This window comes from Salvelinus fontinalis, chromosome 14, assembly GCF_029448725.1.
Source record: "Salvelinus fontinalis isolate EN_2023a chromosome 14, ASM2944872v1, whole genome shotgun sequence".
Classification (NCBI taxonomy): domain Eukaryota; kingdom Metazoa; phylum Chordata; class Actinopteri; order Salmoniformes; family Salmonidae; genus Salvelinus; species Salvelinus fontinalis.
Window position 1 is genome coordinate 42,440,384 of NC_074678.1, and position 24,377 is coordinate 42,464,760.

Below are 24,377 nucleotides of genomic sequence, written 5' to 3' on the forward strand. Positions count from 1 at the left end.
AAAGATATGAAAGACATCAAAATAAATATATTTAGAGACCGTCATTTTCCAAGCGATTTATATTTACCCTAAAAATAAAATATTTTTTTCTGGATTTTGAATGGATACAATAAACGAATAATGGATTGAATAGGTTCGTGCTATTTGATGCTGCTGCGGACCGGCTTCTGCTGATCATGAGGAGGGGAGGGAAGGGGGATGAGGAATTTTTTGTTTGTTTTGTTTTGTCCATTTCAGAACACAAGAAAACAAATGCATAGTGCATGCATAAAAATAATCCAGGCACAATAAAATCAGAAATAATGAAAGTGATAACGAAAGTGATAATGAAAGTGATAACAATAGGCCCATCTGCATAGCTTGCTGTTTGGGTTTTTAGGCTGGGTTTCTGCATAGGACTTTGTGACATCTGCTGATGTAAAAAAGGGCTTTATAAATACATTTTATTGATTGATAGTAAATAACAATAATAATCATAATGTTATAATTTTATTGCACTTTATGATGGAAATGACAGATTGTGTCGTTGGTGAAACCTACATGATTTATCTTATCATTTAGCTGGCTGCATGAATCCAAATCCAATAATATCTCGCCCTAAAAAAAAGGATACAGTATGAGGATCGGTTTTATGATACTTGGATTTGGGGCACAATGGTAGGCTGTCTCAAGTACAAAAGACTCCGCCTGCTTCAAGTTGAATGAGATAAGCCTCTTATAAAGGACGTTTTTTCACTAACGAAAATGTGTCTGAATTGTTATTGCTTTTCCCGTGAAGTTCCTGAAGTGCAGAGAAGCCTGCGAGTATAAATCTAAATATCTAACGAGGGGATTTAAAAAAATATATTGTTAAGTTGTTTGGCTCACAACAAATAGTAGTTGCATGAAACCATTGAGTTGGTTATAGCAGTCGCAAGATGAAGGCTTTTACTAAACTCTTAATAGCTGGTGTTATAGGTGCAGCTTTTGTTGCTTTCCAATGGAGTGGACCCACTTTTGATCCAGGTAAGATTTATATATTTAGCTTCACAATCCTTGACTGATCTGTGCAACCTTTTGTTGGCTACAGGCTATTTTATGATCACATAATTCGTAGGTAGGCTGTCATTGTAAAATAAGAATTTGTTCTTAACTGACTTGTCTAGTTAAATAAAGGTTAAATTAAAATGACAGCCCCTGAACCAGTATAACCTCAGAGGGTAGTTGTCAGCACTTCAGACAGTTGTGACACATGATATGCTATTGATTTATAAAACCTCAAATCTTCGTAATAATTCAGTTTCACAGAAATTGCACATAAAGGCAGTATACTGTTTTATTAATTTGTCACATGAGTACAGATGGAACCAGGCTTGTGTCTTTGAGACAAAAAAATACCAGCACATTAATTATAGAAAACAAATCCCAAAACATTATGGTAGATGAAGGCTACTAGAGAAGTGTTAATTGGCAACAAAACTAAACAATCAAACTGATATAGTTGGGTTCGGGGCTAAACCTCGAACAGAGAAAGGTTCAAATTGTAATAACATCTAACGTGTGTAAGCCACACATCACCACAAGTACAGTATTGTATTTGTCAAAACTGAATGAAATCACACTTTGGTTTGTAAAAAAGTTACTGCGATAGCCCTTGATTGTGTGTCTAATTGTTTATCAATTGCCTGATGGTGAGTCTCTTGTGATAGTGACCTTATAAGAGGACCTTCTGTTTTTAGATCATATGATATCCTCGCATGATCAAATTCGATTGAATGATGATCCAGTTCATGAAGTACTACTGTTTCAAAGTGAATCTAATACATTTTAGGTAATATGATTTGTTTTGAAATGCCTTGCTGCAAAGTTTTGGTTAAATTGTATATCATCTGCGAGAAGCTTTTTTCTAAGTACATTGGAAATTCCCCTCATTACCAGTGGTGTGTATTCATGTGTGCCAAGGGAAGCCCCCCCCCCCCCCCCCCCTTTCATGATTGTCCTTCAATTCACAAGAGGGTGAATGTATCGCACAGGGGAAATCATCAGAGCGAGCGAAACAGCGCCCTCTGTCTCTCTACGTGTCTGTCATCTATCTGATGCTGTCTGGTCCAAACGAGTATGACATTGTTGCCGCCCTTCGCATTGAAAGCAAGGGAAGTCAGCAAGCATTTGGTATCCCTTGACAAAAAAAATATAAAAAAGATGTACCAATCTGCGTTGATCTAATCTGAGCGAGCTCAACTGTGAATGGTCCTGGCACCAAAAAAAGGTGGATTTGGCATCATTCCTATCAAATCCCTTTGAGAGCATAGGTCATTGACAGAAAAACTTGAATTGCTGCATCTCCTTGTGTTGTTGTCCTCAGGTAGCTAAAATTGTCCCTTTCCTAAATTAGCCATGGATGGAGATAGGGATTTGGACTTTTTTAAAGTCTGGTTTTGTTTAATTCTCCGTACTAGCCAATGATTATAACTTATTCTAATCCATCCATTAATTCCTACATTGTTGTGCCCCTGGCCTGAGAGGATGGAAGTTCAATATGTAGCTAGATGTAGAAGGCTGATGTTAAACTAGCTAACGTTGCCCATGAATGGAAGTTAGGTTAGCGAGCAAGCATTTTAGCCAGGTAGCCTAGGACAACAACAAATAAAAGAGTGTACTGCATGACAAAGTGATAGACCATTTCGTCAACATGAAAGAGAGCAGCATGGCATTGGCTAGTAGGGTGAGTCAACATGTTTTTCTACTTGCACGCACGCACACAAAAACACACACACACACAGAAATCAGAACCATGGACAGCCACGTCGTATTTAGCTTACATTGATTGGACTAAATCGTTTTTGGTATATTTTAGTTGTCACTGTACTATACTAAGCAGAGGGGATTTGATGATGTTGACATGGTGCTGGAATAGTGGAGGCAGCGCCTGTTTTCTTTGCGTGACTTGCGGTAACTCTCTGTGGTTCTAAATCAATAGAGTGGTCTGAAAATGTCGCAAACATGAACTTGCTTGACCATGCTGTAGGTCATGTAACTGTCTGTTACTGTACATGCAAATTGCTTTCTGGACTGGACAGAGGTTGTTATCCGGTTTTGTGAAAAAACAAATGTGGGGTTGAATTTATTCTGCCACTGTCTTCTTACTGTCTCTGTCTTAAGACCTATATATCACGGTAAAAAGGCGTATAAATTAAGCTTTTAGAGCAAACAACTGTCACGATCGTCTTGTGAAGAGAGTGAGGACCAACATGCAGCGCGTGGAAAATACATCTTTTTATTTTGAAGAAGGAAAACGAAACAAAACACTTACAAACTAACAAAACAACAAACGACCGTGAAGCTACAAAACGAAAGTGCACACACAAGCTACTAACGTTTAGACATAGACAATTACCCACCACAAACTAAAGCCTATGGCTACCTTAAATATGGCTCCCAATCAGAGACAACAGAAACCAGCTGTCTCTAATTGGGAACCCATTCAGGCAACCATAGACTTACCTAGACAACTACACACAACATAGACAACTATACTAAACATAAACCCAACTACTCTAAATAAACCCCCTAACCTTACAACCACCCTAGACACTACAAAAACCCACATAAATTACCCATGTCACACCCTGACCTAACTAAAATAATAAAGAAAACAAAGAATACTAAGGCCAGGGCGTGACAACAACACAATTATCACAACACATACAGTGCATTCGAAAAGTATTCATATCCCTAAACTTTTTCCACATTTTGTTACGTTGCTGCCTTATTCTAAAATTGATTAAATTGTTTTCCCTCATCAATCGACACACAATACCCCATAATGACAAAGCAAAAACAGGGTTTTAGAAGTTTGCAAATGTATAAAATAAAATATACAGAAATATGACATTTACATAAGTATTCAGACCCTTTATTCAGTACTTTGTTGAATCACCTTTGGCAACGATTACATCCTTGAGTCTTCTTGGGTATGACGCTACAAACTTGGCACACCTGTATTTGGGGAGTTTCTTCCATTCTTCTGTGCAGATCCTCTCAAGTTCATTCAGGTTGAATGGGGAGCGTCGCTGCACATTATTTAATCTATTTTAGAATAAGGCTGTAACGTAACAAAATGTGGTAAAAGTCAAGGGGTGTGAAAACTTTCTGAATGCTCTGTAGGTTGTAATTGGCTTGGCTTCCGCAGTGATTTTACCCGCACCGCTACTGCTCATTACTTACATGTTTAAATCCAAACCAATACTGGTGTAATGTAAAGAATGTGAAACCAGGTTGAACAGTTTTGGTTATCTTCCCTGTCAAGACAGGTTATAAGTGATGAGTAATACATGCAGTCATTGATAACCAACCTTATGTGAATGAATTCCCAAACACTTTTCCAATGCAACTTTCAGGGTTATTGAGTGCAATAGAGTACAATAAAATACACATACAGTAATATGGTGGCCACATGCCTGAATATGATTTAGAAGAGGCAACTGTGTGAAATTGGAATGATACAGAACTACAGCCTACTACGTAGTTCCACTCATAACTGGGTTAGGGTGGATCCCGTAGTAGTGATCATCAGGCTAGATAGAGTAAGCTATCACTATAGTCAAATATTATGGATATAGTGACAAGATACTTGTCACTTCGTCCTAACAATGGGAGTTGTCCACAAAGCAGCACGGTGGGCTCTCTAGCTCCCGCCACTCCTTTCTTTGGATTGATGGAGACATCTTATTATTTGAATATTTTTCTGAATATTCGATGAGGGTTGTTTGACATCAACCGCCTGTATTCAATGGAGAGATGCTATGCCACTAGCGTCATGCCGTGAATATGTATAGCCATCTTGAGACAACTCCAACATAAAGGGTTTTTTCTCAAAGTTGCGGGGATGTCACGTGTCCTACTTATATCAGTCGTTACAACCTATGCATTATGACACTTCTATTCAATTAAATAAACCTCACGTAGCAAATAAGCAATACAATTTTTGTTGTTGACCAAATTCGACACTCTCATTGAACCTCCATACAAAAACTCATTTTTTGGTGGGCGGAACAACGCCATCTGCTGGAAGGAGACAGATTTTCCGTTGAGTTGGACCTCTCTTCTTCCTCTCTGGTGGTGTGACGCGAATCAGCGCCAAGCAAGCAGCGTGACGTTCTTTTCATGTGCAGTAAAATTGTTTCACACCACAAATTAGCCTTGGGCTTGTTTCATAACTAGAAAGCAGCAAAATCTGACACAATCTAACAATGAACTTGATTCATACATTTTTAAAGTACTAATTCTCTGTGGCCCATAATGAATGTTCCCACTGTTTCTACTCATGTAGATCCAGGGTCGTGCACATACCTTTCAGGGGGAAAGTGCTCAAACTGAAAAAAGGTAATAAAAAATTACTTTATAATATGAATTATCTTCTAACTCAATATACAGTGCATTCAGAACGTATTCAGACCCCTTGACTTTTTCAACATTTTGTTACTTTACAGCCTAATTCTAAAATGTATTAAACTTGTTTTTTCCCTCATCATTCTACACACAGTACCCTATAATGACAAAGCAACAACAGGTTTTTCCCATTCTTCTCTGCAGATCCTCTCAACCTCTGTCAGGTTGGATGGGGAGCGTTGATGCACAGCTATTTTCAGGTCTCTCCAGAGATGTTCGATCGGGTTCAAGTCCAGGCTCTGGCTGGGCCATTCAAGGACATTCAGAGACTTGTCCCGAAGCCCCTCCTGCGTTGTCTTGGCTGTGTGCTTAGGGTCGTTGTCCTGTTGGAAGTTGAACCTTTGCCCCAGTCTGAGGTCATGAGTGCTCTGGAGCAGGTTTTCATCAAGGATCTCTCTGTACTTTTCTCCGTTCATCTGTCCCTTGATCCTGACTGGTCTCCCAGTCCCTGCCGCTGCAAAACATCCCTACAGCATGATGTTACCATCTTCATTCATGCTTCACCGTAGGGTTGGTGCCAGGTTTCCTCCAGACGTGACGCTTGGCATTCAGGCCAAAGAGTTCCATCTTGGTTTCATCTAACCAGAGAATCTTCTTTCTCATGGTCTGGGAGTTCTTTAGGTGCCTTTTGGCAAACTCCAAGTGGGCTGTCATGTGCCTTTGACTGAGGAGTAGCTTCCACCTGGCCACTCTAAGAATAAAGGCCTGATTGGTGGAGTGCTGCAAAGATGGTTGTCCAGAGGAACTCTGGAGCTCTGTCAGAGTGACTTGGTCACCTCCCTGACCAAGGCCCTTCTCCCCCGATTGCTCAGTTTGGCCAGGCGGACAGCTCTAGAAAGGGTCTTGGTGGTTCCAAATTTCTTCCATTTAAGAATGATGGAGGCCACTGTGTTCTTGGGGACCTTCAATGATGCAGACATTTTTTGGTACCCTTCCCCAGATCTGTGCCTCGACACAATCCTGTCTCGAGCTCTACGGACAATTTCTTCCACCTCATGGCTTGGTTTTTGCTCTGACATGCACCATCAACTGTGGGACCTTATATAGACAGGTGTGTGCCTTTCCAAATAATGTCCAATCAATTGAATTTACCACAGGTGGACTCCAATCAAGTTGTAGAAACATCTCAAGGATGATCAATGAAAACTGGATGCACCTGAGCTCAATTTCAAGTCTCATAGCAAAAGGTCTGAGTACTTATGTAAATAAGGTGTTTATGCTTTTTATTCTTATTACATTTGCAAAAATGTCTAAAAACCTGTTTTGGCTTTGTCATTATGGGGTATTGTGTGTACATTGATGAGGGGAAAATGCATTTAATCCATTTTAGAATAAGGCTGTAATGCAACAAAATAGTGGGGGAAAATCTAATTAGCAGGATATGTTACATTTGCTGTACATAAGACAGGTTACTTAAGGCAAAAAATAGACTCTTATGGGACTCCCAATCACAGACGGATGTGATGCCGCCTTGGTCCAGAACTCTTTAAGCACTAAGCATGAATAGACATGTTTTCTACCCAATCAAAGAATCAGAGAATGAATCTAGTACTGAAAGCATAAGCTACAGCTAGCTATAACTGCAGTGCATACAATGTGGAGAGTAGTTGACTGAAAGAGACAGAAAGACAATAGTTGAAGAGTTTTGAACAAATAATTTATTCAAAAATGAAGGAGACACAAGAGAGAGAGAGCTAATTATATTTCATTTTATTTTTTTCCCCTTTCACCCTCACTTACACTATCGTTCAAAAGTTTGGGGTCACTTAGAAGTGTCATTCTGTTTGGAAAAAAAGCTATTTTTCTGTCCATTAAAATAACATCAAATTGATCAGAAATACAGCAGAGACATTGTTAATTTTTATGGAATATCTACATAGGTGTCCAGAGGCCTATTATCAGCAACCATCACTCCTATGTTCCAATGGCACGTTGTGTTAGCTAATCCAAGTTTATTATTTTAAAAGGCTAATTGATCATTAGAAAACCCTTTTGCAATTATGTTAGCACAGCTGAAAACTGTTGTACTGAATAAAGAAGCAATAAAACTGGCCTTCTTTAGACTAGTTGAGTATCTGGAGCATCAGCATTTGTGGGTTCGATTACAGGCTCAAAATGGACAGAAACAAAGACCTTTCTTCTGAAATTCGTCAGTCTATTCTTGTTCTGAGAAATGAAAGCTATTTCATGCAAGAAATTGCCAAGAAACTCACATTTCTAAGTGACCCCAAACTTTTGAACAGTAGTGTACATAGCTAGCAAATGCAGCTAGCTAGATTAGTCTACTCAAACACCCGACTCAAACAGAGAGGGATGATATGTTAGCTCGCTAACTATGGCTATCCAACACTGAAACTCTTCCAAGTCAAGGTAAGCTTTTGGTTTATTCATTTATTACCACTGGGGCCCGCCTGTGTAACTGCTAAACTGCTTGCTGTACTGCATGATTGTAGTGGATTTACTAATGAGTTAGTTCTACTAACTATGTTGATTATGACAGCTGACTTGCATAGTTAAATAAATAATTAATTATGATGTTAGCTAATATGGTGACAACGATGTACTGTAGGCTGTGTATAGCGGTTAGAGGTTATGATATGAAGGTTTGGCTTGGAAAGTTTTTTTTTACCTGGTCACAGACAGCTGATTAATCAATCAATCAAATGTATTTATGAAGCTCTTTTTACATCAGCCAATGTCACAAAGTGATATACAGAAACCCAGCCTATAACCCCAAATAGCAAGCAATGCAGATGTAGAAGCAGTACATGGCCAAGATGTTCAAACATTCATAGATAACCAGCAGAGTCAAATAATAATAATCACAGAGGTTGTAGAGGGTGCAACAGGTCAGCACCTCAGGAGTAAATGTCAGTTGGCTTTTCATAGCCGATCATTCAGAGTTAGAGACAGTAGGTGCGGTAGAGAGAGAGAGTTGAAAACAGCAGGTCCGGGAAAAGGTAGTGCATCCGGTGAACAGGTCAGGGTTCCATAGCCGCAGGCAGAACAATTGAAACTGAAGCAGCAGCATGACCAGGTGGACTGGGGACAGCAAGGAGTCATCAGGCCAGGTAGTCCTGAGGCATGGTCCTAGGGCTCAGGTCCTCCGAGAGAAAGAGAGAATTAGAGGGAGCATACTTAAATTCACACAGGACACTGGATAAGACAGGATAAATACTCCCGGTATAACAGACTGACCCTAGCCCTCCGACACATAAACTATTGCAGCATAAATACTGGTGGCTGAGACAGGAGGGGTCGGCAGAATATAACCCCACCCACTTTGCCAAAGCACAGCCCCCACACCACTAGAGGGATATCTTCAATCCACCAACTACCCTGAGACAAGGCCGAGTATAGCCCACAAAGATCTCCCCCACGGCACGAACCCGAGTGGGGCGAAACCCGGACAAAGATCACGTAAGTGACTCAACCCACTCAAGTAATGCACCCCTCCTAGGGACAGCATGGAAGAGCACCAGTAAGCCAGTGACTCAGCCCCCGAAATAGGGTTAGAGGCAGAGAATGCCAGTGGAGAGAGGGGAACTGGCCAGGCAGAGACAGCAAGGGCGGTTCGTTGCTCCAGTGCCTTTCCGTTCACCTTCGCACCCCTGGGCCAGACTACACTCAATCATAGGACCTACTGAAGAGATGAGTCTTAATAAAGACTTAAAGGTTGAGACCGAGTCTGCGTCTCTCACTTGGATAGGCAGACCATTCCATAAAAATGGAGCTCTATAGGAGAAAGCCCTGCTTCCAGCTGTTTGCTTAGAAATTCTATGGACAATAAGGAGGCCTGCGTCTTGTGACCGTAGCGTACGTGTAGGTATGTACGGCAGGACCAAATCGGAAAGATAGGGAGGAGCAAGTCCATATAATACTTTGTAGGTTAGCTGTAAAACCTTGAAATCAGCCCTAGCCTTAACAAGAAGCCAGTGTAGAGAAGCTAGTACTGGAGTATTATGATCACATTTTTTGGTTCTAGTCAAGATTCTAGCAGCTGTGTTTAGCACTAACTGAAGTTTATTTAGTGCTTTATCCTGGTAGCCGGAAAGTAGAGCATTGCAATAGTCTAATCTAGAAGTGACAAATGCATGGATTAATTTTTCCGCATCATTTTTCGACAGAGAGTTTCAGATTTTTGCAATGTTACGTAGATGGAAAAAAGCTGTCCTTCAAACAGTCTTTATATGTTCGTCAAAAGAGAGATCAGGGTCCAGAGTAATGCTGAGGTCCTTCACAGTTTTATTTGAGACGACTGTAGATCAAGATTATTTGTCAGATCCAACAGAAGATCTCTTTGTTTCTTGGGACCTAGAACTAGCATCTCTGTTTTGTCTGAGTTTAAAAGTAAAACATTTGCCGCCATCCACTTCCTTATGTCTGAAATACAGGTATCCAGGTAGGGCAATTTTGGGGCTTCACCATGTTTCATCAAAATGTAAAGCTGTGTATCGTCCGCATAGCAGTGAAAGTTAGCATTATGTTTCCGAATGACATCACCAAGAGGTAAAATATATAGTGAAAACAATAGTGGTCCTGAAATGGAACCTTGAGGAACACCGACATTTACAGTTGATTTCTCCGAGGACAAAACATCCACAGAGATAAACTGATATCTTTCCGACAGATAAGACCTAAACCAGGCCAGAACTTGTCCGTGTAGACTCTCCAAAAGAATGTGGTGATTGATGGTATCAAAAGCATCACCAAGGTCTAGGAGCACAAGGACAGATGCAGAGCCTTGATCTGACGCCATTTAAAAGGTAATTTACCACCTTCATGAGTGCAGTCTCAGTGCTATGATGAGGTATAAAACCAGACTGAAGCGTTTCGAATAGGATAGGATGATCGAGCAATGAGAGCTCTTCGATACCGCACGGTACTGTCTTTCCAAGCTAATCGGAAGACTTCCAGTTTGGTGTAGCGCCATTTACATTCCAATTTTGTGGAAGCTTGCTTCAGGGTTCAGGTATCTGTATACCAGGGAGCTAATTTCTTATGACAAATGTTTTTTGTTTTTAGGGTTGTGAATGCATCTAGAGTATTACGTAAGGTTAAATTTAGTTCCTCAGTTAGATCCACAATATTTATTCCATGGGACAAAACTAGGTCCAGAGTATGACTGTGGCAGTGAGTAGGTCCGGAGACATGTTGGACAAAACCCACTGAGTCGATGAAAGCCTTTTGGAGTGGGTCTGTGGACTTTTCCATTTGAATATTAAAGTCACCAAAAATTTGAATATTATCGCCCATAACTACAAGGTCCAATAAGAATTCAGGGAACTCAGTGAGCAACGCTGTATACGTCCCAGGAGGCCTGTAAACAGTAGCTCTAAAAAGTGATTGAGTAGACTGCATAGATTTCATGACTAGAAGCTCAAAAGACAAAAACGCAGTCATTTTTGGGGGGGTAAATGGAAATTTGGTATCGTAAATGTTAACAACACCTTCACCTTTGCGGGATGTGCGGGGGATATGGTCACTAGTGTAACCAGGAGGAGAGGCCTCGTTTAACACAGTAAATTCATCAGGCTTAAGCCATGTTTCAGTGAGGCCAATCACATCAAGATTATGATCAGTGATTAGTTAATTGACTATAACTACCTTGGAAGTGAGGGATCTAACGTTAAGTAGACCTATTTTGAGACGTGAGATATCACAATCTCTTTGGATAATCACAGAAATGGAGGAGGTCTTTATTCCAGTGAGATTGCTAAAGCGAGCACCGCCATGTTTAGTTTTGCCAAACCTAGATCGAGGCACAGACACGGTCTCAATAGGGTTAGCTGAGCTGACTACGCTGACTGTGCTAATGGCAGACCCCACTATTCTGGCAGGCTTGCTAACAGCCTGCTGCCTGGCCCACACCCTATTTCATTGTGGAGCTAGAGGAGTTAGAGCCCTGTCTATACTCATAGATAAGATGAGAGCACCCCTCCAGCCAGGATGGAGTCCGTCACTCCTCAGCAGGCCAGGCTTGGTCCTATTTGTGGGTGAGTCCCAGAAAGAGGGCCAATTATCTACAAATTCTATCTTTTGGGAGGGGCAGAAAACAGTTTTCAACCAGTGATTGAGTTGTGAGACTGCTGTAGAGCTCATCATTCCTCCTAACTGGGAGGGTGCCAGAGACAATTACTCGATGCCGACACATCTTTCTAGCTGATTTACATGCTGAAGCTATGTTGCGCTTGGTGACCTCTGACTGTTTCATCCTAACATCGCTGGTGCCGACGTGGATAACAATATTCCTATACTCTCTACACTCGCCAGTTTTAGCCTTAGCCAGCACCATCTTCAGATTAGCCTTAACGTCAGTAGCCCTGCCCCCTGGTAAACAGCGTATGATCGCTGGATGATTCGCCAATGACTAGGGTTTTCAATTTGTCAGAGCCAATGGTGGGAGGCTTCTGCATCTCAGACCCCGTAACGGGTGGAGGAGAGACCAGAGAAGGTTTGGCCTCTGACTCCGACTCGTTGCTTAATGTTGGTTTCTGTTGGCTGAATGAGCGACACCGGTTGAGTATTCCTACAGCATTTCCTTCCAGAAGTGTGAGGAGATTTATACTACTATCTGTACTTGTTGGTGGCAAAGACGCTGTTTCATCCTTTCCTACACTTAAATTACCCTTGCCTAACGATTGCGTCTGAAGCTGGGCTATCCTCACCATGCGATCGTTCTCCTGTATATTATGAGTGCAGCGACTGCAATTAGAAGGCACAATGTTAATGTTACTACTTGGCTTCGGCTGGTGGAGGTCCTGTAGAGCCATGTCCAGATAAAGCGTCCAAGTAATTAAAAAATGAAAACTGTAAAGTTGGCAGGTAGCAAAGTAACGTTGGCAACACATTAACAAGTCCACAAGTTGTGACAGGAAATGACAATGCTGTTGTGCACTGAAGTCCACAAGCGAAGGGGAGCACAGACTAGCACTGACTGGAATATGCTCCGGGATTCCTCCGATAGAATTAAGGAGTAAACCACATCAGTCATTGGCTTCATCAATAACTGCATCGATGACATCATCCCCACGGTGATCGTACGTACATACCCCTAACAGAAGCCATGGATCACAGGCAACATCCGCACTGAGCTAAAGGCTAGAGCTGACGATTTCAAGTAGCAGAATTGTAACCCGGAAGCTTATAAGACATCCCGCTATGCCCTCCGACGAACCATCAAACAGGCAAAGCGTCAATAAAGGACTAAGATCGAATCATACTCAACCGGTTCTGATGCTCGTCGGATGTGGCAGGGCTTGCAAACCATTACAGACTACAAAGTGAAGCACAGCCGAGAGCTGCCCATTGACACGAGCCTACCAGATGAGCTAAACTAATTCTATGCTCACTTCGATGCAAATAACACTGAAACATGCATGAGAGCACCAGCTGTTCTGGAAGACCGCGTGATCACGCTCTCCGCAGCCGATGTGAGTAAGACCTGAAAACAGGTCAACATTCACAAGGACGCAAGGCCAGACAGATTACCAGGACATGTACTGCGAGCACGCGCTGACAACTGGCAATTGTCTTCACTGACATTTTCAACCTCTCCCTGTCCGAGTAAACATGTTTTAAGCACCATAGTGCCTGTGCCCAAGAACACTAAGGTAACCTGCCTAAACGACTACCGACCCGTGACACTCACGTCTGTAGCCTTGTGCTTCGAAAGGCTGGTCATGGCTTACATCAATACCCTTATCCCAGAAGCCCTGAAACCCACCCCAACAGATCCACAGATGATGCAATCTCTATTGCACTCCACACTGCCCTTTCCCACCTGGACAAAAGGAACACCTATGTGAGAATGCTGTTCATTGATTACAGCTCAGTGTTCAACACCATAGTGCCCTCAAAGCTCATCAATAAGCTAAGGATCCTGGGACTAAACACCTCCCTCTGCAACTGGATCCTGGACTTCCTGACGGGCCACCCCCAGGTGGTAAGGGTACGTAACAACACATCCGCCACGCTGATCCTCAACACAGGGGCCCCTCAGGGGTGCGTGCTCAGTCCCCTCCTGTACTCCCTGTTCACTCATGACTGCATGGCCAGGCACGACTCCAACACCATCATTAAGTTTGCCGATGACACAACAGTGGTAGGCCTAGTCACCGACAACGACGAGACAGCCTATAGGGAGGTCAGAGACCTGGCCGTGTGGTGCCAAGACAACAACCTTTCCCTCAACATGATCAAGACAAAGGAGATGATTATGGACTACAGGAAAAGGACCGAGCATGCCACTATTCTCATCGACGGGGCTGCTGTGGAGCAGGTTGAGAGCTTTAAGTTCCTTACTGTTCACATCACCAACAAACTAACATTGTCCAAGCACATCAAGACAGTCGTGAAGAGGGCATGACAAAACCTATTCCCCCTCAGGAGACTGAAAAGATTTGGCATGGGTCCTCAGATCCTCAAAAGGTTCTACAGCTGCACCATCGAGAGCATCCTGACTGGTTGCATTGCTGCCTGGTATGGCAACTGCTCGGCCTCCGACCGCAAGGCACTTACAGAGGGTAGTGCAAACGGCCCAGTACATCACTGGGGCCAAGCTTCCTGCCATCCAGGACCTCTATACGCGGCGGTGTCAGAGGAAGGACCTAAAAATTGTCAAAGACTCCATCCACCCTAGTCATAGACTGTTCTCTCTGCTACCGCACGGCAAGTGGCACCGGAGCACCAAGTCTAGGTCCAAGAGGCTTCTAAAAAGCTTCTACCCCCAAGCCATAAGACTCCTGCACACCTAATCAAAGGGCTACACAGACTACTTGCATTGCCCCCCCCCCCGTCTTTTACACCGCTGCTACTCTCTGTTGTTATCATCTATGCATAGCACTTTAAAAACTCTACCTACATGTACATATTACCTCAACTAACCAGTGCCCCCTCACATTGACTCTGTACTGGTAACCCCCGTATATAGTCTCGCTATTGTTATTTTACTGCTGCTCTTTAATTACTTGTTACTTTTATTTCTTAATCTTTTTTTAACTGCATTGTTGGTTAGGGGCTCGTAAGTAAGCATTTCACTGTTGTATTTGGAGCATTTTGACTAATACCATTTGTTTTCATTTTGACTTGATTTGCTCAATCTACACACAATACCCCATAATACCAAATCGAAAACAGGGTTTTAGACATTTTTGCAAAGTTCTAAAATAAAAAAAAACAGGAATACCTTATTTACATACGTTTTCAGACCCTTTGCTATGAGACTCGAAATTGAGCTCAGGTGCTTCCTGTTTTCATTGATCATCCTGGAGATGTTTCTACAACTTGATTGGAGTCCACATGTGGTGAATTCAATTGATTGGACATGATTTGGAAAGGCACACACCTGTCTATATAAGGTCCCACAGTTGACATTGCATGTCAGAGCAAAAACCAAGCCCTGAGGCTCCGAGACAGGATTGTGTCGAGGCACAGATCAGGGGAAGGGTACCAAGAAATGTCTGCAGCATTGAAGGTTGCCAAGAACACAGTGGCTTCCATCATTCTTAAATGGAAGATGTTTGGAACCATCTAGACTCTTCCTAGAGCTGGCCGCCCGGCAAAACTGAGCAATCTGGGGGGAAGGGCCTTGGTCTGGGAGGTGACCAAGAAACCGATGGTCACTCTGGCAGAGCTCCAGAGTTCCTCTGTGGAGATGGGAGAACCTTCCAGAAGGACAACCATCTCTGCAGCACTCCACCAATCAGGCCTTTATGGTAGAGTAGCCAGACGGAAGCCACTCCTCTGTAAAAGGCACATGACAGCCAGCTTGGAGTTTGCCAAAAGGCACCTAAAAGACTCTCAGACCATGAGAAACAAGATTCTCTGGTCTGATGAAACCAAGAAACTCTTTGACCTGAATGCCAAGCGTCACGTCTGGAGGAAACCTGTCACCATCACTACGGTGTTGCATGGTGGCAGTGTCATGCTGTGGGGATGTTTTTCAGTGACAGGGACTGGGAGACTAGTCAGGATCGAGGAAAATATGAACGGAGCAAAGTACAGAGATCCTTGAATAAAATCTTCTCCAGAGTGCTCAGGACCTCAGACTGGCGAAGGTTCACCTTCCAGCAGGAAAATTACCATAGGCACATAGCCAAGACAACGCAGGAGTGACTTCGGGACAAGTTTCTGAATGTCCTTGAGCGGCCTAGCCAGAGCCCGGACTTGAACCCGATGGAAAATCTCTGGAGAAACTTGAAAATGCTACCAAAGTTCTAAAACAATCGACCACTGCTACTCCAACTTCCGGGATGCCTTCAAGGCCCTCCTCCATCCTCCCTTTGGCAAACCTGATAATGACTCCATTTTGCTCCTCCCTTCCTATAGGCAGAAACTCAAACAGGAGGTACCCGTGCTAAGGACTATTCATCGCTGGTCTGACCAATTGGAATCCACGCTTCAAGATTGTTTTGATCACGCGGACCATTTAACCACTGTAAGGTGACTGGGAATATGGCCGAATGCAAATAGTGTAGTTATTCCCTCCATAAGGCAATCAAACATTCAAAACTGGAGTCACAATTCAGCTGCTCAGACATGAGACGTATTGTATGTGGCAGGGTCTACAGACAATCACGGACTACAAAGGGAAAAGCAGCCACGTCGTAGACACCGACTTCTTAATTCCAGACAATGTAAACACCTTCTTTACCCGTTTGAGGATAACACAGTGCCACCAACGTGGGACTGTGGACTCTCCTTCTCCATGGCAGACGTGAGTAAGACATTTAAGCATGTTAACCCTCGCATGGCTGCCGGCCCAGACGGCATCCCTAGCCGCGTCGTCAGAGCATGCGCAGACCAGCTGGCTGAAGTGTTTACGGACATATTCAATCTCTCCCTATCCCAGTCTGCTGACCCACATGCTTCAAGATGGCCACCATTGTTCCTGTTCCCAAGAAAGCAAAGTAACTGTACTAAATGACTATTGCCCCGTAGCACTCACTGTCATCATGAGGTGCTTTGAGAGACTAGTCAAGGATAATATCACTTCCACCTTATCTGACACCCTAGACCCACTTCAATTTGCTTACCGGCCCAATAGATCAACAGACGATGCAATCGCCATCGCACTGCACACTGCCCTATCCCATCTGGGCAAGAGAAATACCTATGCAAGAATGCTCTTCATTGACCGGTAGCTGAGCATTCAACACCATAGTACCCTCCAATCTCATCATTAACCTTGAGGCCCTGTGCAACTGGGTCCTGGACTTCCTGAGGGGCCGCCCCCCTGTTGGTGAAGGTAGGAAACAACACCTCCACAAAGTTGCGTGCTCAGACCCCTCCTGTGCTCCCTGTTCACCCATGACTGCGTGGCCACACACGCCTCCAGATCAATCATCACGTTTGCAGACGACACAACAGTAGTAGACTTGATTACCAACAATGACGAGACTCTGGGAGTGTGGTGCAAGGAAAATAACCTCTCACTCAACGTGAACAAAACAAAGGAGATGATTGTGGACTTCAGGAAACAGCAAAGGGAGCACCCCCCTATCCACATCGACGGGACCAATGTGGAGAAGGTGGAAAGCTTCAAGTTTCCTGGCGTACACATCACTGACAAACTGAAATGATCCACCCACACAGACAGTGTGGTGATGAAGGCGCAACAGCACCTCGTCAACCTCAGGAGGCTGAAAAAATGTGGCATACCACCTAAAACCCTCACAAACTTTTACAGATGCACAATTGAGAGCATCCTGTCAGGCTGTATCACCACCTGGTACGGCAACTGCACCGGCCGCAAACCGCAGGGCTCTCCAGCGGGTGGTGCAGTCAGCCCAACGGGGGCAAACTACCTACCCTTCAGGACACCTACAGCATCCGATGTCACAGGAAGGCCAAAAAGTTCATAAAGGACAACAACCACCACTGCCTGTTTACCCCGCTATCATCCAGAAGGCGAGGTCAGCACAGGTGCATCAAAGCTGGGACCAAGAGACTGAAAAAGGGCTTCTATCTCAAGGCCATCAGACTGTTAAATAGCCATCACTAGCACATTAGAGGCTGCTTTCCTATATACATAGACTTGAAATCTCTGGTAACTTTAATAATGGGACACTAGTCACTTTAATAATGTTTACATATTTTGCATTACTCACCTCATATGTATATACTGTATTATATTCTATTCTACTGTATCTTAGTCTATGCCGCTCTGACATTGCTCGTCCAAATATTTATTTGTTCATAATTCAATTATTTGACTTTTTTTATGTGTATTGTGTGTATTGTTGTGAAGTTGTTAGATATTGCTTGTTAGATATTAATGGACTGGTTGAGCTACAGTAGAAACACAAGCATTGCGCTACACCCGCAATAACATGTGCTAAACTCGTGTATGTGACCAATAAAATTGTATTTGATTTGAAAAATAGCTGTGCAGCGACGCTCCCCATCCAACCTGACAGAGCTTGATAGGATCTGCAGAGAAGAATGGGAGAAACTCCCCAAATACAGGTGTGCCAAGCTTGTAGCATCATACCCCAAGAAAACTTGAGGCTGTAATAGCTGCCAAAGGTGCTTCAACAAAGTACTGAGTAAAGGGTCTGAATACTTGTGTAAATAATGTAAATGTGATATTTAATGTATTTTTATAATTTTTTGCAAAAAAATCTATAACCTGTTTTTGCTTTGTCTTAATGGGGTATTGTGTGTAGTTTGATGAGGGGAAAACTATTCAATCCATTATAGAATTAGGCTGTAACGTAACATAATGTGGAAAAAGTGAAGGGTCTGAATTATTTCCGAATGCACTGTATATATAATACCCCCAACCAAAACGGCACTTGGCAAGTGGGAGGGCAAAGAGGCATGTGCTGGGCACAGGGTGACTAATATCTGTGCACGTGCCTGTAAAGATTCCACATTGTACATTATAACACACTAAGTCCTAGACAGACATAAAGATCCATATCGTCATGATAGTTGGATGCCAGGAATGTCTCCATCAGGTCTAGGATTCAGCACATACTTTACACCACATCAGCTGCACGTTTTCTTGATCGGCCTTACGTCAACATTAAACAGTCCCCATTCTATCCCCTTGTCTTGGTTTTTCCCTTTTGAATTGCATTTAGACAAACTATAATGTAAGAAGTAATGACTACTGTAATGACTTTCAATATGGCTGGTTTTCAGAGTCGTTAAAGGGTGCCCGGGTCCTGGTGACTGGTGCCAGTGCGGGAATAGGTGAACAAATGGCATATCACCTCGCCGGCTTTGGTGCCCAGGTGGTTATTACAGCCAGGAGGGAAAAGGTTCTACAGCAGGTCAGTAACACTTCAATTAGGTGTTTTTATCAATGTCTATGTCTCTAGCCATTAGTTCTCCCACTTAACTCTATGACAATGCCCTCCAGTGGGTGGTGAAGACGGCCCAGTACATATACTCGAAACGGTGCCTGAGGAAGTCTTGCACCCTCATCATGGACCCCACACACCCCAGCCACGAGCTGCTCACTCTGGTACAGTCGGGTAGACGGTATCAGAGCATGAGGTCTGTTACCACTAGGCTCAGAGACAGTTTGTATCTACAAGCCATCAGTAGGCTGAACACTTGAACTGGACTGACCACCTGCACTGACTCTCCACTCCTTAGCACACATGCACTCACTCACGCACACATCCACACAGACATACACGCACTATCATACACGTTCATGCTATACACACATCACAACTGCTGCTGCCAGACTCTTATTTACTATTGCTAATGCTACACAATTGAAACACTTGCCCCCAATTCCCCCCTTCCCTGATACGTGTAAATATTGGACTATAAATGTTGCCTTCCTATATTATACTTCTGCTAAACTGTTTATTCTATTCTCCTGAGCCATTTACTTTGTATTCTTATCTTTTATTATTTCTTATTGCATTGTCGAGAATGAACCTGCAAGTAAGCATTTCATTGGAAGGTATACCATGTATATCCTGTACATACAGTACGTTAATAAAACGTGTTTTTCACGATTATGTTACCCTTATGCAAACATTCACTTGTATTGCAGGTAGCCCGGAAATGCCAGGTGTTGGGGGCCCCGAAAGCTCTATACATAGCAGCAGACATGGCCAATCCGTCTGACCCAGAGAGAGTGGTGAAGTATGCTGTGGACAAGCTGGGAGGACTGGACTACCTGGTGCTGAATCACTTAGGACCCAGCCCATTCACTATGTGGGATGGAGATGTGGAACACACTAGATGGTTAATGCAGGTGGGGTAACTTAATCACAAGTACTGCTATATCACATATACCACTATGCTCTTATCCAGAGCACCTTACAGTGGTGAGTGCATACGTTTTCATACTGCCCCCCCCCCCCCCCCCCCCAACCCTGGTGTTGCATGCGCCATGCTCTACCAATGGAGCCACACAGGACTAACTTTCTTCCTGCTTCATTTTTTTTTCACAGGTGAATTTCCTCAGCTATCTGCAGATGGCAAAGACAGCTCTGCCTACCCTTGAGCAGAGTAAGGGTTCCATTGTGGTCGTCTCCTCCTTGTTAGGTAAATGAGAGCTCTTCTCTCTACACAAAGTGTTCTAATGCTGCTTTTCGACTGTAACACCAGTGTTACACTAGTGTATACACCCTTATGTTATGCTAGTGAAATTGTGTTTCCATAGCCAAGGCTGAGTGAGGAGCAGAATCAACCATCTCTGCATCATCGAAACATTTACTTTATGAGAAGGTGTTGATGTCCACAGTTAGTCATTGTTATGTAAATGCCAGCTAAAAAGTACCGGTGGCCTGGCTTTGGCACCAAGTGAGAGCAGATCTACCGGAGACATGACCCAGTGAGACACGGGTGCTGGCCCGTGTAGATGGAAACAGAAAAGTCTGATGCTTTTGGGTAAAACACTGGAGTAAATCCTATATGGAAATGCACCATTAAGTGACCCCAAACCTCTGATTGGCTAGTGTTTTGGTCCTTCAGGAAAAATGAGCAGTCCGTTTGTGGCTCCCTACACGTCCACCAAGTTTGCCTTGAACGGCTTCTTTGGGACGTTGCAGCATGAGCTTGCCATGCAGAGGAGCAACGTGTCCATCACCATCTGTATCCTGGGCCTGATCGATACAGACTCAGCTATGGAGAAAGTCAGGTGAGCTATTTTTGATACCAAGTTCAGTCAAGTTTAATATTACATCATGTAAACTTAAACCTGGAATACAGTAAATGATTTAATGATTGACCTGATTGATGGTTGTTACATGCAAATACAACTATCCTTGGACACGTTTCAAATAGTCACCTTTGTTTGTATTACAGGGGCATTACCAACATCCAAGCCTGGCCGGCCAGTGAGGCGGCTCTGCACATCATCACTTCTGGAGCCACGCAACAGACAGAGTCTTACTATCCCTGGTTCTGGTACTATGGCTGTCTCATCAGAGACTGGTCCCCCTACTTCAGGGACATGTCTTTACGTAACTTGTATAAATATTAACCATTTGCTTGAAATATACATTATGATAATATCGCTTTTACATTTTTCCCTTTTTGGTTTACACTTATTTGTTGATTTAAAAAAATGCTGTTACAGCCAACTTCTCTGACATTGATAATTTAAACACAGTCCTTTAAATGATAAACATTTCAGTATATATTAAGATTTTCATGTAAAACTGTGTTACTTGTTGGTCTTCTTCTTTGTATAATTGGTTGCTTTTCTGTGGTACATTTCTGCATGTTTATGTCCCAATTTGAACTTTGTCCAACACCTCTCTCATTGCTTTTGAATGATATCCACATGTAATCAACAGTACTGGGGAGTAGTGAACTACATACATGTAGGTCAACTAGTTATTTAATTACATTTTGCAGTAGCTTGGTGGGAGTTGAACGAAATTCAAATATTGGTAGTGTTTGTAGTAGTAAATAACTTTTTTTTGCCATGTAGCGATGTTGCTAACTACACACTACTGTTTCTGCAAATATAAATAAAATATGGGTGAATTAGGCAAGAATTCTTTCTCAGAATCACACCTGCCCAATTCTCACTTGAAACCCTTTTTGTGTGCCTAATTCTCACTTTTTGTGTTTAATAGGCTATATTATCAATTCTTAACATCTGACTCTAGAGTGATCTGTTCTTGAAATTTGTAGTCTAGGACATTTCAGATTTACATATGATAATTTATCGCAAAGTAGTTTGGATGTAGTGATCTACTTTTTCAAAGTTCAGTAAACTATATTTTCTTAAGCTTAGCTTTAGTGTACCTTAACTTCTTCTGGTGTGAAGTAATTGGTAGCTTGGTAAACTATATTTTCAGAGTAGCTTCCCCAACACTGGTAATCAATAAGGGTAGGTTAAGGTTAATGTCAGGTAGTGTGTAGTACCTTTTTATAGCCTGATCAAGCAGACTGACTGCTGCACCCACGTTTAGTTTCTATGCGTCTTAGCATGATCAGACTCCACCAGGATACCTTTTTTATTGCCTCAATTAACAATCCCCATGCCAACCACTCGAGGGCAGTGGCTGCTAAGAAATTAAGCAGAATTTAGACATGAGGCATTTTAGATTCAAAAGTGCTCATAGTAAATCTGGCATGATTTCTTTTAACCTCAAATCAAAGTTTATTGGTTTAGCAGATGTTATAGTGGGTGCAAATGCTTGTGTTACTAGGTCCTAACAATGCAGTAAAATGTCAAACAAGTACACAAATAATTAAAATGTTAAAATTACAAAAACAAGAAATCAAGAACTTCGGGACGAATCCAATTAACAACCCAAATGGCACCGTAAGAGTAACCAAAATACATATATACACTGGAAGAATTTACACAAGAAATACTAAGAATGATATGTACAGCAGTAGATATATTAGAGTGAGCTACTGTATGTCGGTAATAGAGTATTTAAATACTCTGGGTGAAACGGGAAGTGTCCAGTGGTTTAATGTCTGTATGACATGGAACAGCAGCGTTGGCTTAGAGAGAGAGAGCGTGTGTGTGTGTGTGTGTGTGTGTGTGTGTGTGTGTGTGTGTTTTGTGTGAGTGAGTGAGTGTGCATCACATGGTAGACAGCTAGTGATGGCTGTTCAACAGTCTGATGGCCTGGTCATAGAAGCTGTTTTTTACTCTCTTGGTCTTGACACTGATGCACCTGCACAATATCCGCTCGAGTGGCCTTCCCCAAATCCCCCTACCATGATATACCCTCAATGGAATACAAGTACTGTAGTGTACTGTTCTGCCTGCGGTTACGGAACCCCTACCTGTCCTTACCTGCTGCTTTTAACTCTTAATGATCGGCTATGAAAAGCAAACTGACATTTATTCCTGATTATTATTTGACCATGCTTGTCGTTTATGAACATTTTGAAAATCTTGGCTCTCTCTAATTCTCTCCTTCTCTCTTTCTTTCTCTCTCTCGGAGGACCTGAGCCCTAGGACCATACGTCAGGACTACCGGGCATGATGACTCCTTGCTGTCCCCAGTCCACCTGGCCTTGCTGCTATTCCAGTTTCAACTGTTCTGCCCGCGGTTATGGAACCCCTACCTGTCCCAGACCTGCTGTTTTCAACTCTTAATGATTGGCTATGAAAAGCCAACTGACATTTATTCCTGATTATTATTTGACCATGCTTGTCATTTATGAACATTTTGAAAATCTTGGCTCTCTCTAATTCTCTCCTTCTCTCTTTCTTTCTCTCTCTCGGAGGACCTGAGCCCTAGGACCATACGTCAGGACTACCGGGCATGATGACTCCTTGCTGTCCCCAGTCCATCTGGCCTTGCTGCTATTCCAGTTTCAACTGTTCTGCCTGCGGTTATGGAACCCCTACCTGTCCCAGACCTGCTGTTTTCAACTCTTAATGATCGGCTATGAAAAGCCAACTGACATTTATTCCTGATTATTATTTGACCATGCTTGTCACTTATGAACATTTTGAACATCTTGACCATGTTCTGTTATAATCTCCACCCGGCACAGCCAGAAGAGGACTGGCCACCCCTCATAGCCTGGTTCCTCTCTAGGTTTCTTCCTAGGTTTTGGCCTTTCTAGGGAGTTTTTCCTAGCCACCGTGCTTCTACACCTGCATTGCTTGCTGTTTGGGGTTTTAGGCTGGGTTTCTGTACAGAACTTCGAGATATTAGCTGATGTACGAAGGGCTATATAAAATAAATTTGATTTGATTTGTAGTGTACTGTAATGTGCATAAATCCATACTTCAGTAGTACGGTATTGTTTAATCCTTATTTTAATGCTCGCTTTCCCAGAGATGTATGATTGGGCTGGACTCTAGTGTACTCAATGAGCCTAGTGTTCTCTAGGGTGTATTTTCACTTACTTTTTTCGTCTTTAGTATATTTTAATTGTAAATCATAGCGGACACCCCCCACCACTACCACCCACCTTCCAACTACTACCCCACCACTCCATGTCCTAGCTTGTCACAGTAGGCTGTGTGGCATTCTGCCGGGAGGGGGAGGTCCCTGTTGTGTCCTGATGTCATTGTTCATCAGCCCAGCGGCCCTTCAGGCCTTTTACCAGCTCAGTGTAATCCATCTTGGTGGTCCACTGTATTTAAATACTGCACCTCAGGCGCCATCCCTACTAGAGACTAGGGAGCTCCATGTAACCTTGGGGTGTTGAAGTGAAGGTTAAACATGGTGGGGCCGGTAGATTACATAATCATGATGTACTATTTCCCTGTGTAATGGAGGTGGTTCAGTCTTGCGTTAGCTCCTCGGGCTAATGCTTGGGCTTTAGGTCAGCTCAGCTCAGCTAACACAGTATTGTGGCGTGCAGCAGCCCTAGGATTCGAACCCATTCTGTCCAACCTGTCTATGATATTCCTTTGAGTTGGCTGATTGATTAGAAGTGACCACCTCTGTCTTGGCATGTTCGATCACATCTTAAATCAATATTGTATTGAAACAGATTGGTCCACTTAGAAATCAAGTCATTCTCCGAGGTTCCATTTGATA

At 42.9% G+C, this 24,377-nt stretch overlaps 1 protein-coding gene across 3 annotated transcripts; it reads left to right on the plus strand.

Annotated features, from left to right (window-relative positions):
• Positions 1-11: 11 nt before the first annotated feature.
• On the plus strand, positions 12-21,452 carry LOC129810892 (hydroxysteroid 11-beta-dehydrogenase 1-like protein). 3 transcript variants are annotated; one of them, XM_055861862.1, is made up of 6 exons: positions 12-1,005; positions 18,580-18,710; positions 19,451-19,654; positions 19,854-19,947; positions 20,377-20,542; positions 20,710-21,452. In XM_055861862.1, exons 1-6 carry the CDS (start codon positions 918-920, stop codon positions 20,885-20,887), a joined length of 861 nt encoding a protein of 286 aa, XP_055717837.1. In that variant the 5' UTR covers positions 12-917; the 3' UTR covers positions 20,888-21,452. The 3 variants fall into 3 exon arrangements, with proteins under 3 accessions (XP_055717837.1, XP_055717838.1, XP_055717839.1); XM_055861863.1 differs by lacking the exon at positions 12-1,005 and adding an exon at positions 1,964-8,850; XM_055861864.1 differs by lacking the exon at positions 12-1,005 and adding an exon at positions 1,964-2,704.
• The last annotated feature ends 2,925 nt before the right edge of the window (positions 21,453-24,377 follow it).